The sequence below is a fragment of the Biomphalaria glabrata genome, chromosome 2 (genome assembly GCF_947242115.1).
Source record: "Biomphalaria glabrata chromosome 2, xgBioGlab47.1, whole genome shotgun sequence".
Lineage (NCBI taxonomy): Eukaryota > Metazoa > Mollusca > Gastropoda > Planorbidae > Biomphalaria > Biomphalaria glabrata.
Window position 1 is genome coordinate 54,231,322 of NC_074712.1, and position 15,705 is coordinate 54,247,026.

Below are 15,705 nucleotides of genomic sequence, written 5' to 3' on the forward strand. Positions count from 1 at the left end.
TTCTAATGAAGAGTGGAAGACAGAGTTCATGTGTTTCATAATTGATGTTGCAATGGCTCTTTTGCATATGAAATGTAAATGCGTGTTAAATCCTTTCAAACTAAGCTGTCCTATTTCTACAAGCAAGCAAAAGAAAAACAGGTTATTAAGATTACTTAATTGTGCAATTTATAAAAGCAAATTTTAAGACGTCAAGAACCAGTTTTCAATACCATCAGCTCACCATTTAGCGCAGAAGCTGATTTAGCTCCAGAGGACATAACTCCAAACAAAGAGAAGTTCCAGTCACTACAACCACAGGAGTCTTATGGGTGCCAGAAGCTGTATTTCCACACTTAAAAAAACTTTGCTGCTGTTCACATCCATCTGTTCTTCTTCTTTGTTCTCATTTTACATGTTGGAGGGTTCAGATCAGTAATCCTATACCTGAGATGAACTGCGCAGTGGTTTCCAGATCAGGCAGTTCTAAAAGCTTTGGTTCTATAGCAGGGTTTTGGGGCCAGAGTCTTGTTTGGGTCTCTTGATTTAATATGCACCATTGAAGGACATGGTTGGCAATCTCTGATAATGCTCCACAAGGGCAAGTTTCGCTCGTCCCGACATTTAACTTCTGGAACATATATTGTCTCATTCAGCGAACAAGCATTTTTTTGTGTGGAAACTAAAGAAGTATAATTACTGGTTGATTTCGACTGACTTTAATTTGACAGCAATCTCAAGGGTAGCAACTAATAAGCAAGTTCTACAGTTCCGGAACATTATGTACAAGTGTAAAAGTAAACTATTGCACATTAAGTACAACTGTATATTTGTGGGGATATTGTAAGATAAAAAGACAACAGCAATTTAAAAAACAAATTCTAAAATTGGTTTAAAAAATTGCTAACTCTTGTTGTAATTCCTTAAAGTGGAATGTGGGGAAAAAATATAATACAGTGTAAATATGAATTAAAAAGACATTCCCGCCATTTCCAAATTTCTTAAAATGCGTCCCTCGATACAAAAAGGTTGCCATCCCCTGCTCTAAACTAATGTTGTAGTTGAATATAAAATACAAATATTGATAATTTCGTTACCCTGTAATAGTGCTAACTAAGCCTAAAACAATACACTGATGCAATGTGCCATCAACAATGTAGAGAAACATTAGTAATAAGATAAAACATACAATTTAAAAAGAGAATAAAGGTAATAGAGTTAAGGTCTGTAGATTGTCCTGTAAGTTTGAGATGTTCCTTCAAAATGGAAGATTTCTAGCCCTAATGAGCCTGGAGCATCACGACAGCAGTCCATATGCAGAGCACTCAACCAGGCAACTCATTTTTGATATTTTCTAACATCCCTACCTATTAAGACATGAAATGTTTTGAAAACACCTCTACAGCAACATTACTAAGGTATGGTAGTAACTACTTGGAAATGTTATTTATTTACATATTCTTGCTAGCAAAACCAATTATTGCCCCCAAAATTCTTATAAAGTTGAGAACACATCTAGTTTGTCCGTATTTTCTATGTTCATTTATACAAGCTTTGTCATCACACTTTATTTAGTCACATCCTAGGATGGCTAAACCTTTTTTTTTTTTTTTTAACAAGGCCATCCATCTAAATCACAAGCCCAAATCAAATATATAAAAATTAATGTACATGAACTTTGATTAGAAAATACAATTCAGTTAAATTTAGTAAACAAGAAAAAAAAATACATTCATTTTCATTTTGAACACATACATTTTAAAATAAAAAAAACACTAAAACTAGTACACTGCTTGGTACTAACTAGTACATTGCATGGTCGTAACTAGTACAATGCATGGCACTAACTAGTCTATTGCAATCAATAAAAGAAACTTTACAATGCAAGCTTCTCTGCAAGTCAGATGAAACATAGTTCTAGGTTTTTCTTTTGTTTCCTTTTAAGAAAAGCTACAACAAAATGGTTGGTCAATGAACAACTACAACAAAATGGTTGGTCAATGAACAGCTGCTGCAAAATGAGAGGTCAACAAACAGCTACTGCAAGTTAAGTGATCAATGAACAGTTACTACAGGATGTGTGGTCACTCATTTAAATGGTTTTAACTGGTTATTAAAAAGCCACTGTATTTTTCCAATCAAATGTCTAATGTTCTCCTATTTCCAGGAGAGTGTAGGGAGAAGAGAAAATCGGATACAAGTGAAACCTAAAGTTGTTTTATTTCATCACAGTGCTCAAACTAAAACAGATGACTCTTAGGAGAGCTATAACAAACAAAAGTGATGAAAATAATAAGCCAACTGCAGCCCTTTGTTAAATTATAATGGATTGTTAGGAGTGTTCCTTAACAGATGCAATTCAAAGTCTAGTGTCGCTTAAGCAAATGTTAACCTAATCCTCTTTAACAATCTATTTTTTTTTTCTTTTCAAATTTTTTTCTAGTCAAACTAAACAACAAAATGTTAAAAGCCCCCAACAAAACTATTACAGTCATCTCACAGCAGAGCCGCAACCAGTTACCAGGCCAATTTTGTTGTAGCAAGGCAGACCCAAAAGACTTGTTATACAGTATTACTTGTACATCAATGGCATTAGTGAAACATTTACAGGTTTAAAAGAGGAATAAAAGAAAGTGCTTTTCATAATTCAAGAAATTGTTTAGAATTTCTAAGTTCTTTAGTAAGTTATTGTCAGCATGAATATTGAAATACATAAAAGTAGAATGGGTATTATAATCTGTCAAGTCTATATAAAGGTATTCATATATTGGCACAAAAGGTTAAATGTAGAAGCTTATAATATACAGGAATAGATTTAAAATCAAAAACTGTTTTAACATTAAAGAATATAAAATGTCATAGTTATATTCCATTTTTTGTGCGTACAAAAATATAAAAAAAAACAAAACAACACATTGACTACATGAAAAGGTATAAAATTTAAAGCAAATCAATTACTTCATTACTCATAAACTTTTTCAAAATTGTACCAGTAATTTGTATGAGCTGAAGAAGTAATTACAAATAATGATTGAGCCTTTCTAACTGCTTTGATATGACGATTGGGAAATATTTTCAAGCAGATACAACAGTCAGACTGGAAGTCCTGGAAAACATTGGAAGACTGACTTATTTCAATGTCAGCAGGATAATTATAGGCACCTGCTATCTATTTACAAATGTCTCTTTCTATATAATGAACTCAAGGAAGAGGAAACAAAGGCATAAGCCTGACATTTTGAAAGATCACAGGTTTTCAGCATATTACAAATAAATAAGTTGTTTTTTTTTAAATGTTTGGCATAACAGACAATGTATTTTTTAAAGCTGTTTTGTTGCTAAATAATGACTCCACTATTTGGTCTGTCATCTACCAGCATCAAGCAGACATCATCCAAACAGACTAATAATTTGTTGTGGCCCTTCCTGTGATCCTCCTTCCATAGCCACCTGGATAGTACTGTGACAAAGATAAAAAGTAATTGTAACTCAATGTTTTCATAAAACTTGTCTATCACATTTTTAAGTATAAAACTACACCAACATTTATGTATTTCCTGTGGGCAATAGCAGAAAGTTTTGTTCTATTTGCAACAAATTTTGGAATATGATGTTTGATTGTGTTTTGTTGGTGTAAAGTATGTTTTGTGAGTTTATATTTTAAATAATTATACTTAACTTTTATTTTAGTGAGTTTTATCTGTAGCTCACTTAGACAAAAGATTTTTTTGACAGAAAACTATTAGAACCATTTTATTTCAAAATTTAATATTGACTTGTTTCAACAAAATAAATTTAAAAAAACATTCATTCAACAAGTATACATTTTCACCTACAAATGGTTTGTTTTTAAAACGTGTTTCCGCTTAGAGCCAAGAGGCTGAGGTTTGAGGCCCTGATGTCAGTTACTTAATCCTGCTGCTTCTACCAGTAGGCATAGAGAGATGTAGCAGCCAGGTGTGAAATGACACAGCTTCTTCTTGTAGTGCTGGTTACACAACAATGATCAGATTCTTCCTCAGTGACAGAACAAGATTATTATTTGTTCATTTGTCACCAACATTTTCCTTAAGTGACTAATACTATTAGCCATCTCATTTGATTATCTCTCAAACAATTTTAAATTTTCTTCAGAAACCAGTTAGAATGTGTGCATGGAGTTTGACCTTTAGTTCAATGTTAATCTTGTTGTTTTATGTTCTCTAATGTTTATCATTCAATTGTTTCATTAGGGATTTCTTTATTTTTACCTAACCCTAACTCCTCTGGGTGCTTTTCAAACTTTTGACTTATGTTTCCTCCACTTTTCCTAGCTTAATAAGGGTTGAGTAGTTCTATGAACTATTTTTCTCTTTTATTTTGTTATCTTTAAATGGAGTTTCTGTAGTGGGCCTCCTTTTTATTTAGTAGAATTCATGATTGGCCAGAAGAGTGCTCTATTTCACTCTCATTTCATAAAGTATTTTAATAATTCTGGCCAATCTATTATTAGATTGTAAGTGAAAATCATTCTTATGACACAATTGTGATCAACTATTGTAAGTAAATGCACATTTTTAAAAAGAGAAAACAAACAAAATAAGTGCAGGTATTTGAAGAGAAATTGTCTAATTCTAGTTACTCTGTAATATAATTAAATACCCTCCGCCTCCAGTGTCCAAACTTTCAGTGACACATTTTGTAATAGAAATTATTTTGTGTAAACTAATTGTCTGTGAACCAATTTGTCAGAAAAACATAATGTGTGTGTGTGTGTAAGAGCATCTGTCAACTCAAGTCAGATATCTTATTTTAATATCTATCTAACTCTGAAAGTTAAAATCAGAATATTGTGTTCTACTTACAGCAGGTGGTGGAGATTCATCAGGGAATGTGTGTGGGTTTGTAGTCATTAAGTACTGATCATCAAATCCAGAGGCACTGAGACAAATAGACCAACAAAATCATTCTCAAGTTTATTTGAAACTGAATGGCGCTAACTAAAATCCATTATTTCACAACACTAAATAGTTTAACAAATAAAAGAGTTAGTTCCCTCATTTATTGCAGGATATGTGTTCCACAACCACTCGCAATAACCAAAATTTATAAAACAGAAAGAGTATATTTATTTAAGAATTCCAGAGCCCCTCCCCATTAAGGAAATTTACAAAACAGAAACAGTATATTTATTAAAGAATTTATACACTATCACTGTTTTAAGGGGTTATAAACCTCACTTTTAGGCTACATGAATCTAGGTCTGTACACTACATACTTACAGTACACAAAATATCCCCTCAGTGGTCTGGTTAGTAAATGATAATAACATATCTAATAATAACACTGAACAGTAAATAAAAGCAGAAACACAGAATACTGTAAAGCAGGAGTGAACTGAAAACTTTAAGAAAAAATTTGGTGGACCATAATTTAAAAAAAAATGTAGTAATAAATTTAATGGTGTAAGTACCTAGCTAATGCATATTAAGCCTTGAGTGTTTAGATAATGGTACATCATAATTTGGTATTCATCAGTCAATCTAATTCTGGCATAACTTTTTTCTAAATTTCATTATTGCTCACAAATTGCTCCACATTTAAAGGTCTACTGAAAATATCTGCATCTTTTTCAATAATTGCAAAACACGTGGCGGCCGGATTAAACCTTTTCATGCCTGTGGGGCATAATTAACCAACAAACATAAACACTAACACACTATACTGAGCCAACCAGGCAATATGTTACAATGCTGGCAAGAAACTCACCATGTGTTATTTACAACTAAGAGTAGGTGCGTAGTGTCTCAGGCAGAAAGTACACATGTACTATTCAAATAATTCATATCAATTTTATTATTTTTAACATTTCTTTATTGTTAGAATTAATATTACTAATATATTTCTATACACTTTTGTACATTTTGGGATTCTTTCATTTTAAAAATTCATAAAATATATTTTCCAAAGATAGAATCTCACAGAAAATCTGCAAAAAGATCAGAAATCTATTTTTCCCATTATTTAAGAGTGAATTAGTAAAATCTGAAGCACAAAGTGGAGAGGAATTAATGTACAAAGTTTAGAGCACTTGAATTATACTATAAAGTGTAAAAACCTAAATATAAAAATTAATTTAAAACTAAGCACCAAAATAAGTATCAGAATTTTTCTTGTTAGGAATTATGTAGACAATTGCTGCAAGTATTAAGTCTATATGTAACTTGTAAAATCTAGAGAATCATGCACTTGATAATGAAACTTTCAAATAAAACACCTACAACAAAGATACTTTTTTTTTTACTTTAGTAACTTCTCTATGTAGAGGTGCAAAGGGAGAACTGGTGAGAAATGCAATAAAGACTAACCTAGCTGAATGCTGCAATGAGCCTCTCTCTGACCAGGGCCTAGGACTAGACTGACTAATTGCACCATAGTCAGACTCATAAGGTGGTGGTCTAGGCAGAAATGGGTCAGTATCATCTGCATGCGTGTAATCTGTTCTTCTGTTAGCAAGTAATAAAACATGAATAAAACTGTTCATTAATTTGATACTTTAATTATGTCACTACTTCTGAATTTAAAATGCAAAATCAAGATTTCAATCATGTGCTATCATAAATATACATATATACATAACGTAGAATAAGAGGTATGACCTATATATAAATAACAAGGAAACACCACTTAAATCCACTTCAAAGTGAGAAACATTTTTTCTTTAACAAAAAATTTTTCTTATAAAGTTTTTGCTTCTAAAGAACTAATGAAAGTAGAACTGCCAAGGAAAGATAAACAAAACAAATTCTAGTAACACAAAACTTCCTACGATTTTATAGGCCTAGAATTTTCTTTATGTTATACAGACAGTGATTATTTCAATGAAGTTTCTCAAAGGCTAAGGTGTCTGTTAACTGGGATTTGTGAAACTTTACATTATGATGAGAGATATGAATCATATGAAAAGTGCAAACAAGATAATTAAAAAAAAGATTTATAAAGAACTACTTAATATAGTATCACCATTTCTATATAAAAACATTATTTACCTTTTATGAATATAACCTCTCCAAATGCAGGAGATTGCGAAAATTATAATAGTAAATATTACTCCAAGCACACAGCAAACTAATGCCAAAAGAGCTGTTGAATTTCTGATAGAGAGAACAAGAACTAGAAATTATTTAACAAAAAAAAAAAAAAAAGAAAAGCGTTAAAAAAGTGAATATGTTTATAATTTAATGTAACAATTGGTTCCTCATTTATTTTTTGTTTGCAAGTACATGATTTATAAAGAAGTAAAATCAATCAATACATACATAGTATCATTACAGACAGCCTCCAATCCTGTAATATACAACTGATGAAGATTTGTACACATCCCCACAGTATTCAACAAAGTGGACAGATTACCAGTTGCATAATTCAGGTCATCCTTCATTCTGGCCAGGGGTGCATCAATCTATACAAATTGAATTGACACAAAAAATCATCACAGAATCTTCTATTGGGACTGCTAGAATCTAAGTGAGTTAAGTAATATATATATATATATATATATATATATATATATATATATATATATATATATATATATATATATATATATATATATATATATATATATATATATATATATATATATATATATATATATATATATATATATATATATATATATATATATATATTAGTATATTTGATATGTATATATATATACAATTAGATTTTTATTATTATTTGAATTAAAATTTAAAGAAGCTGATTTTAATACTTAAATTTATACTTAAACTTATATAGTTCCATTTGTATTTCCTGAGTAGAGGAAGGGAATCCTTGAGAAATTAAAGGGTATGACATGGCCTAAAATGTGCTGATTTGCCAAAAAAAAATGTCTACAAATATTACATTACAAATTAAAAAATAATTGACATCAAGCAGCATTCTTTCAGTTTCAATTAAAGACAAAGAATATATTTACATCTTCAATGTGAAATGGTTCAGCCAATTTTTGCACATCGTCAACAATACTGCTAGCTTTAATCAGGGTTGTTTGTGCTTCTACAATTTGCTACAAAAGATACCAATAAAAATTAAAAAATGATGAAGCAATGAAAAAAATAACAGTAGTTACATCAAAATTGTAAGTCTAATTACTTTTACTAATACAGTACAGCATTACAGAAAAAGAATAACATAGTTCTCACTTAGTTTAAATGAATAGGTCAACTCAATAAGTTAATCTGATTTCTAGACAATCCTTATTAAAAACTGTAATGAGATTTAGTAGTCTATTTAAAAAACTTTTACAAATGTTTTATGTAACCAACCTTTTGGTAAGGTTGAGAAGAATCAGAACATTTGAGATATGCTGTAGCAATCCCTGTCAACAAAAAAGCATTAAATTAATAGAAATTTTACATGATTGAAATATTTAGGAGAATACACATGCCATCATTTTTTAAGGTTTAAAAGCATGTAGATAATAATTAGTTATGTGGGTGATTTAGGCCACAGAGTGGTGATGTGTTGGCTACAGTATTTCTTGGAAAGTCTAACCTAGGCTCCTTGAACCTTATTGTCCCTAAAGTTTAGCAGCGAAGCAACTGGTGATGTTTCTAGGACTAGGGCTACAAAGATGATGTGTTTCAATGTGGATCGTAATGTAGTTGAATCAGAATGTATCTAGGCTAGGGAATATTAGGTTAATAGGAGATGGTGGCACAAACTGTTGGTTTGCCTGGGCTAGAGGAAGAGTGGCAGTGTGCATGGGCAAGAGGATGAGTGGTTGTGTGCTTGGGGCTAATTATAATTGGTGTCTCACCAATTACACTTCTTGACTTCGTGAACAGATGATGACTATGGACTTTCACAATTTTCTTTTACAGTACTGCAGTGTGTAGTCAATGAAAATCAAAAAAACGGCTAGTAGAGTAATGAATGTGAAAATGTGTTGTATAACTTACATTTATTTGGAGGGTCCACTAGACTGAGAGCATAAGAATCAGGGTCTACACATAAATCTCCTAAGGCCTGAAATATGGTTTAACTTATAAGAAATCAACCAGAAATATTAAAAGGGAAAGTAAGTGTTAATTTTAATCATTGATAGCCTCTGTAATTACAATTTATGTATGTAGATATAGCTATTGTAGCAATTTTTGTAGGTACTCACCACAGATGAACCTAAATATGCTCCTGCTGATACCCAAAGAAGTATTGAACATATTACTGACACAACTGCAGAACTGTATAAGGGGAAAACACAAATCGGTTTTTCATTGTACAGAAACTGATAATTTGTAGATTATGCTAATGGTCAATTTCAACTGATACTTACACAATAAGTGTTGCCCTTGATTTTAACAACAAACCAACAGTTGTCAAAAAGCAGATGAATAAATAAACAGAGTAAATCACTATAGTTATTACCCATCTGGTGAAACAAAAAAATCATTTCTTTATTAAAAATCTAACTGAAAACAAATGATTAAAGGAAAAAAGATTCTGCTAAAAAAAATTCTTTTTGAATAACAAGCTCTTTTTTTTTTTACCAGTGTCTGATCAATGTCTTAACTTAAAAAAAGATTTGTACAGTAAAGAATAATAACAGTGACAATAAGCTTAAAAGCTGTGTTGTATTAACAATCTGATTAATTTGTATATAATCAAGGATTTCCGAATAATAATATTTATTTAATATTTATTTTTTGAGAGACTAAACACGTCAACAACAACAAAAAAAACCTATCTGTCAAAGTAAGTGGCTAAAAAAATGTCAAATAAGATTTTTGGGAGTTTCATTGCTATTACATTATTTACTTTTTTTAATTCTCTAAATCATACAAATTAAATAACAGAAATTCAAAAGTGCTTATTTAAAAAAATAAAATAAAATAAAGTGAGAGTCAATTGCGAGGCAGGTGTAGTCCTTTAAAAAAAACTTTTTTATATACAACACTATTTTGTTTCTTTTACCAATATTTATGTTTACCAGAAAATATTACACTAGTTTGAAAGATTTTGAGCGATTCCAGCTCATGTAGCTTCAATGTGGCATTCATGCACCTGTATCTGAGACATGGGGTGGGGGTATTGGACAGAGCCACAGGCCCAGTCTTAAAAAACTGCCAAATCATTCCACAAGACAGGAAAGCACCAAGACCAATATTAGCAGTCCTCTAATGGAATACTTTGATGCCAAACCCAGGCATGAGTGAGATTAAGTCATAGATTTGCTGGGAGAAATCCCATTTAATGGACTTGCCCAACTCTTATGAAAGCATGATAAAAAATGGACAAGAACATAGTACTAACCATGGAATATTTCTGTATGACCAAAGACTATGAAAGCTAAGTCACTAGTAAGAATAAATGTCACAATTCCAAAAAGATAATCTTTAAGATAATTCGTGGGAAGCGTGGTCGAGAGGCCAAGTGCGCTTGAACTTGGCTTGGCTACCTAGGAGAGGGCTCGAGGTTCGACACCCGACTCGGGCAGAGTTGTGTTTACTGAGCGCCTAAAGGCAGCATGGAAAACCAACTCTTAGATACCCCCCCCCCCCCCACTGGTCCACAAATGAGATTGGACCAAAAGCGCTCTGAGCATGCTATTAGCATGAAAGTAGCGCTATATAAAAGCTATAATAATAATACAACACTTAAGTGGCTATACAAAAAACAACACTTCTTGGTTATTCTTGATTTACTGAAAGAAACTTGCTGCAGCATAAAAAATGAAACATGCCAGACAGGATTCTCCATCCTCTACTAAAACTTAGTATGGTCTGAAATATCTGTAAGTAACTTCCAAGTACAAATAGGCCATTTACTAGCACAAAAATGCTGTAACTAGCATGAAGATCTCCAGATAACTACAATTATCTACGATTAATGACAAACTAGGGGAAACTATTATGACCTTATTTTACCTGTAGTATTCTATTTCATTGGTCAGATCTGTGGCATATTTGATTTCCTTCTGATGGTCATCAACAATGATAGCATTGCAAATGTTTTGAGCAACAATGCTATCATAACGAATCTGGTCAATGAGCTCAATACCAACTTCAGTAACATTCTGATCACTTATTTTTTTTACAGCATTTTCCAATTCAGTGGACACATTCTGAACATCATTGGCTATTTGTCCTAAAACTGTGATCTAGAATGAGAATGCAAGCAACCAGATTAAGACAAAGTCAGAACAAACACATGTCATTAACCATGTAGCCACATATTTTATGATGCATACATACCCTGAACAAAGCACTTGTCACAATATTTGATGCATCAATGGCAGCGTTTCTTGCAGTGTCTATACCATGTTGAATATTCTCATTTTCATAAAGCCCAAAGCCTATAAGACCACTAAAAATACAAACAAAAGAATTGTTTAATAAAAATTTTTAGCAACCATAACCCAATCTTTAGTAAAAAATTATTTTTCTACAGATTACAACTGAACACACAAATGTCAACTTAAGATATGACTTCTTGTTTTTTATTTAGAGCTAGGTTAAATGTGAGGGTTAAATGTGAGGGAAAAAATAAACAGAAGTTAAGGAAATGATAGAAAAATGAAATATATCTTCTTATATTAACTTTTAAAAATATTTTGACTATTTACTTACGCCCCTAAAAATATGAGCAATCCGGATGTGACCCTTGCACAGATAGAAGGTCTCCTTTTCTGTCTTTCACTTCTACAACAGCAGCAGCGAATGATGAAGTAAAAGAGGAAAAGCAGACATAGAAAACAGCATGCAGCAACTGGAACCAGAGCCCAAAACAGTATCATCTGCACAAGTTAAAGTAATACAAATGTTAATTAATGTTCATCTAAAATACTTTTATTTAGCAGATTAACTTGAACTTAGGAGTTTCAAGTTTATATCTACATATTTTGGCTTTAAGATTTTCTAATGATATTATCATATGTTGAGAAAAGTAAAAAGGGAAGATTGCATCATAACAGTACTGGCTACATAAATATGTGAAATTTATATCATTGCATTGTGCAGATGTTCCTCAGAAAGGCATGTTGAAAATTAACCTCTTATTTGCTTGGTAATGATTTGACATTACATAGGTTATGGAAAAGACTGCAAGAAAACCAGCTTTACAAATGTAGAAATAAGGACGTGAAATAAGAAGTAAGTATGTCTCCAATATGAGTGGATCAAATTAGTAGCCAATAATAATAATTAAAAATAGTCTATGAAGAGTAAGTTGATCCAACTAGGCTTAAAACTTGCCAATGATACCAACTGTTGATGTTTAATGACATGATTAATGGATGTTACTATAGGCCTAAAGCTAAGCTTCCTGATTTTTTCCCCTTTGAAAAAAGTAATTGACTGTGTTTTAAAGATGTCGATTAGTTTAATCAAGCCAGGTAGTCTAATGCTTGCTCTTGTATTATATTCTAATGTTTAATGAAATGATAACTCTGATATGAGTTATTGACATATAAAATTCTTTGCAAAAAAAAATTAAATAGTAAATATCGAATTTATACCATTTTTTACTTTGATGTTTAGAAGCATTAAATATTTAACTCTTTGACTACATAACGACACACCCATCGTTGATTTATATGGCTCTAGTGCTCAGATCAAAGCTGACAAATTGAAAATTTATTTTTTTCTGTTATATATGTTTTTAATTGCTTAAAACATTATCTTGAATAGTTTCCCATTGCTAAACATCCCAATTTCCCATTGCTAAACATCCAGATTTCCATCTATTTTACAGAGAAAGTGGGGTCTTAAAAAGGCTATATTTTTTTTTTAGATTGATGTTCTGGATGATAGTGATATTGAATAATGAGCTCAAAAGAATCATTTTACGTGTTTTTAAATGGGTTATATATAAAGTTATGTGGAAATATGAACATTAATTTCTTAAAATCTTGAATCAATAATGCCTTACATTCAGAAATTCCCAAAAGCAATAGTTCTTTCAAAACCAATGTTGGATCTGCACCTAGGCATAGTTCTTGATCCAGATTTAAATTTATTTCTTTTTTTTCCTAAAAAGTTATAATGGTCAAGCTATAGAGTTTTCCCTCTGTGGCCAACAAGCTAGTAAATCTTTTCTCAACTCTTAAATTCCTAGGAAAATCGTTAGAGCCGTTTCTGAGATCCATGTCCTGGTTTTAGGTTCCAGTTTCCATGAAGTTCTGACTTGAAGAAGGTATTGTAAAAAAGGATGCTTTCATACCAGTACACTTTGATGCTTATGAATACAAAATTAAATGTTTAAAAAAAAAATTTTAAATGGATCAGGCACTGTACTGAATGTAGATCTAAATCTAGTACTACCACAGTATTTCTGCAATATCAATCAAAATAAAGACGCATTGATTAACATATGGTCATTATGGTGAAGGTATTGATAGGGAGAAATAGAAAAATACAAACCTGTCTATAAACCTTATTATCTGGTTGAAATGCAGCATTATTAAATTTGTTAAAACTGAAGTCAACATGGGGAAATCCATGAAAAAAAGTTGACAACCATTCATCTGAATATGATGATGGAATATCAGTGGCCATTTCTGTCACACTCACTGACTCAGTCACTGACACTGTAGACTTCTATATATATATTATATAATCTATACTCTATATATACATGTGTATTTACTAGGTCTAGAATAATAGATCTACTAGACTAGTCTTACAGTCTACAGTGACCTACGGCCTACGGCTACACTGTCAGTACTGACTGCTTTTTTTACTGCTAGATTTATCATTCAAAAATTCAATGATCAAGTCCAAGTAAAAATTAGTAATCAAGAGTCTAAGACGACTAAGACAATCAAATAGATCTAGATCTATTATAATCTATACTATAGATATAGATAGTAAATCTAGTTAAAAGAAAAAGATGTATGATTGTATCTACTAATCTAGATCTAGATTACTAAGATCATAAAGATGTGGATATTTTTATTTAAATGTTTACTTTAAACACACTGACTGACTGAGACTTTTTTTCTCGGTCAAATGACAAGATAATGTCTGATGTTGATAACATCAAAAGATTATTTACATAGTCTACATCAGTTTCCAAAACGACACTATAAAATTCAAACCGAAATTAGAGCAAAAATAAAATGGTAAAAACCCAGCCGGAAAACAATGAGAAAGGCAGTCTGTGTAAAATAAAATACCGGGAAAAAAGTAGGGCCGGTGGGGGTAATAATACTAAAATATTGATCTAAATACATTTTATTATTGAGATTTTACGTCTCTACTTTATGGTAGAATCTATATATAAAAGTTACTGCGATGCTTGCGTCATTAAGTAAAATAAAATAATAATAATAAAAAAGAAACCCTTCTCCATCTGCAGTAGCAGGGGGAGCGTTGACCTGTGAGCTTAGCATTATTTCCTTTTTCGGAAGTCTTAAAATGCATTTTCTGAGGTGTCAAAAGTGCAATATCTACTATTCTTCAAACAAAAATTAAAGGTCAAATATCGAATCTGCTAATCACTGCACTTTTTAATGAAGCCCATGGGCTGCAGCGACTGGATCAGTGTGTGCAATGTTTTATTTGGGATAGGCCTGTGGTTTGTTTTGATTTAAACTATTGTATATTTACTCTATTAATGAATATTCTAACAACTGGAATGAAGGCTGATCACGGTGAATTTTAATTTTTTTTTGATGGGGTTGAATCATAATCTTCCATTGCTATACTCATGTGGTAACTATATATATAGTCTAAATAGTTTAAACCCAAAACCCCGCTTGGTTATGATCATGGAAATTGATAAATGATAGATAGATTTTTATTGTAGGTGGGGGGCTTAACCTCACCTCCAACCGAGGAAATACAAATGGATTATCGATTACCTTAGTTCTGTTTCAGTTTTTTTTTTATTAGATGGGGATTTAAGCTCAGAACCGATCTTCGCTCAGGGAAAGAGTGGTTTAATCTCAAAATCCTAAACAAACAATAGTAAAAGAATACTTTAAAAAAAAACAAAGCTTATTTAAGAGAAGAACCGCTAATTACTGCCATGTATATGAAAATTACAGGGTTTAGCTGCCTTTCTGATATATAAAACAAAATTAATTAATTAGTAATAAATGATTAATTATTGGTTAATTTTTGGTTTGATTCGAGTATTGTCATTGACTATGAACAATTATGCAAAATTTCAACTTGATCCGAGAATGGGAAGTGGGAAAAAACGTCTCTCATTAAGTAGCATTTATTATACTCCGCTAATTTCGATATCAAACAGAATAATTAATCACCAACAATAAGCTAATTCTTTTTTATTGATTCATGTCTTGTCCGGCTCAATGAGTGATTGCGCAAAGTAACGTTATATATGTTTCTGATAATGGGAAATGGGGGGAAAAAACATGTTCACACTTTTTATCAGACAGACAGAGTAAGTTGATAAAAGCTGTGTAAAAAAAAAAAATAAAGTTACAAAAACACTCTTATCTTTTTTTATTGGAAGTGGTTTTAACTTCACCCCCCCCCAAAGGCTACGATCATGGAATTTGATGAGTGTATAGGTGTTTTTTTTTATTGGGGGAGGGTAGCTTCAAACCCCTTTAGATAGAAAAAAAGAAATTAGGTCATCTTAGTTCTACTTTATTTTTTATTTTTTTTAGAGGTGGATTTTAAGCTCAAACCCCCCCCCCTTTTTTTTTTTTTTTGCTAAGCTGGGCGAAAAGGAGGGCTAGGTTTAAAACTCCAAAACTTACCTAAAAAATAA

General features: G+C 31.5%; 1 protein-coding gene across 1 annotated transcript; it reads right to left on the reverse strand.

Moving 5' to 3' along the window:
- Nucleotides 1-682: 682 nt before the first annotated feature.
- On the reverse strand, nucleotides 683-14,035 carry LOC106069784 (protein tweety homolog 2-like). Its single transcript, XM_013229556.2, has 15 exons — nucleotides 13,930-14,035; nucleotides 13,383-13,559; nucleotides 11,592-11,758; nucleotides 11,217-11,328; nucleotides 10,890-11,122; nucleotides 9,299-9,394; nucleotides 9,134-9,206; nucleotides 8,925-8,991; nucleotides 8,289-8,341; nucleotides 7,940-8,029; nucleotides 7,278-7,420; nucleotides 7,008-7,112; nucleotides 6,327-6,464; nucleotides 4,824-4,899; nucleotides 683-3,439 (listed from the first exon to the last, which is right to left on the reverse strand). The coding sequence occupies exons 1-15, from the start codon at nucleotides 13,999-14,001 to the stop codon at nucleotides 3,383-3,385; spliced, it is 1,659 nt and encodes a 552-aa protein (XP_013085010.2). The 5' UTR covers nucleotides 14,002-14,035; the 3' UTR covers nucleotides 683-3,382.
- Between the last annotated feature and the right edge of the window lie 1,670 nt (nucleotides 14,036-15,705).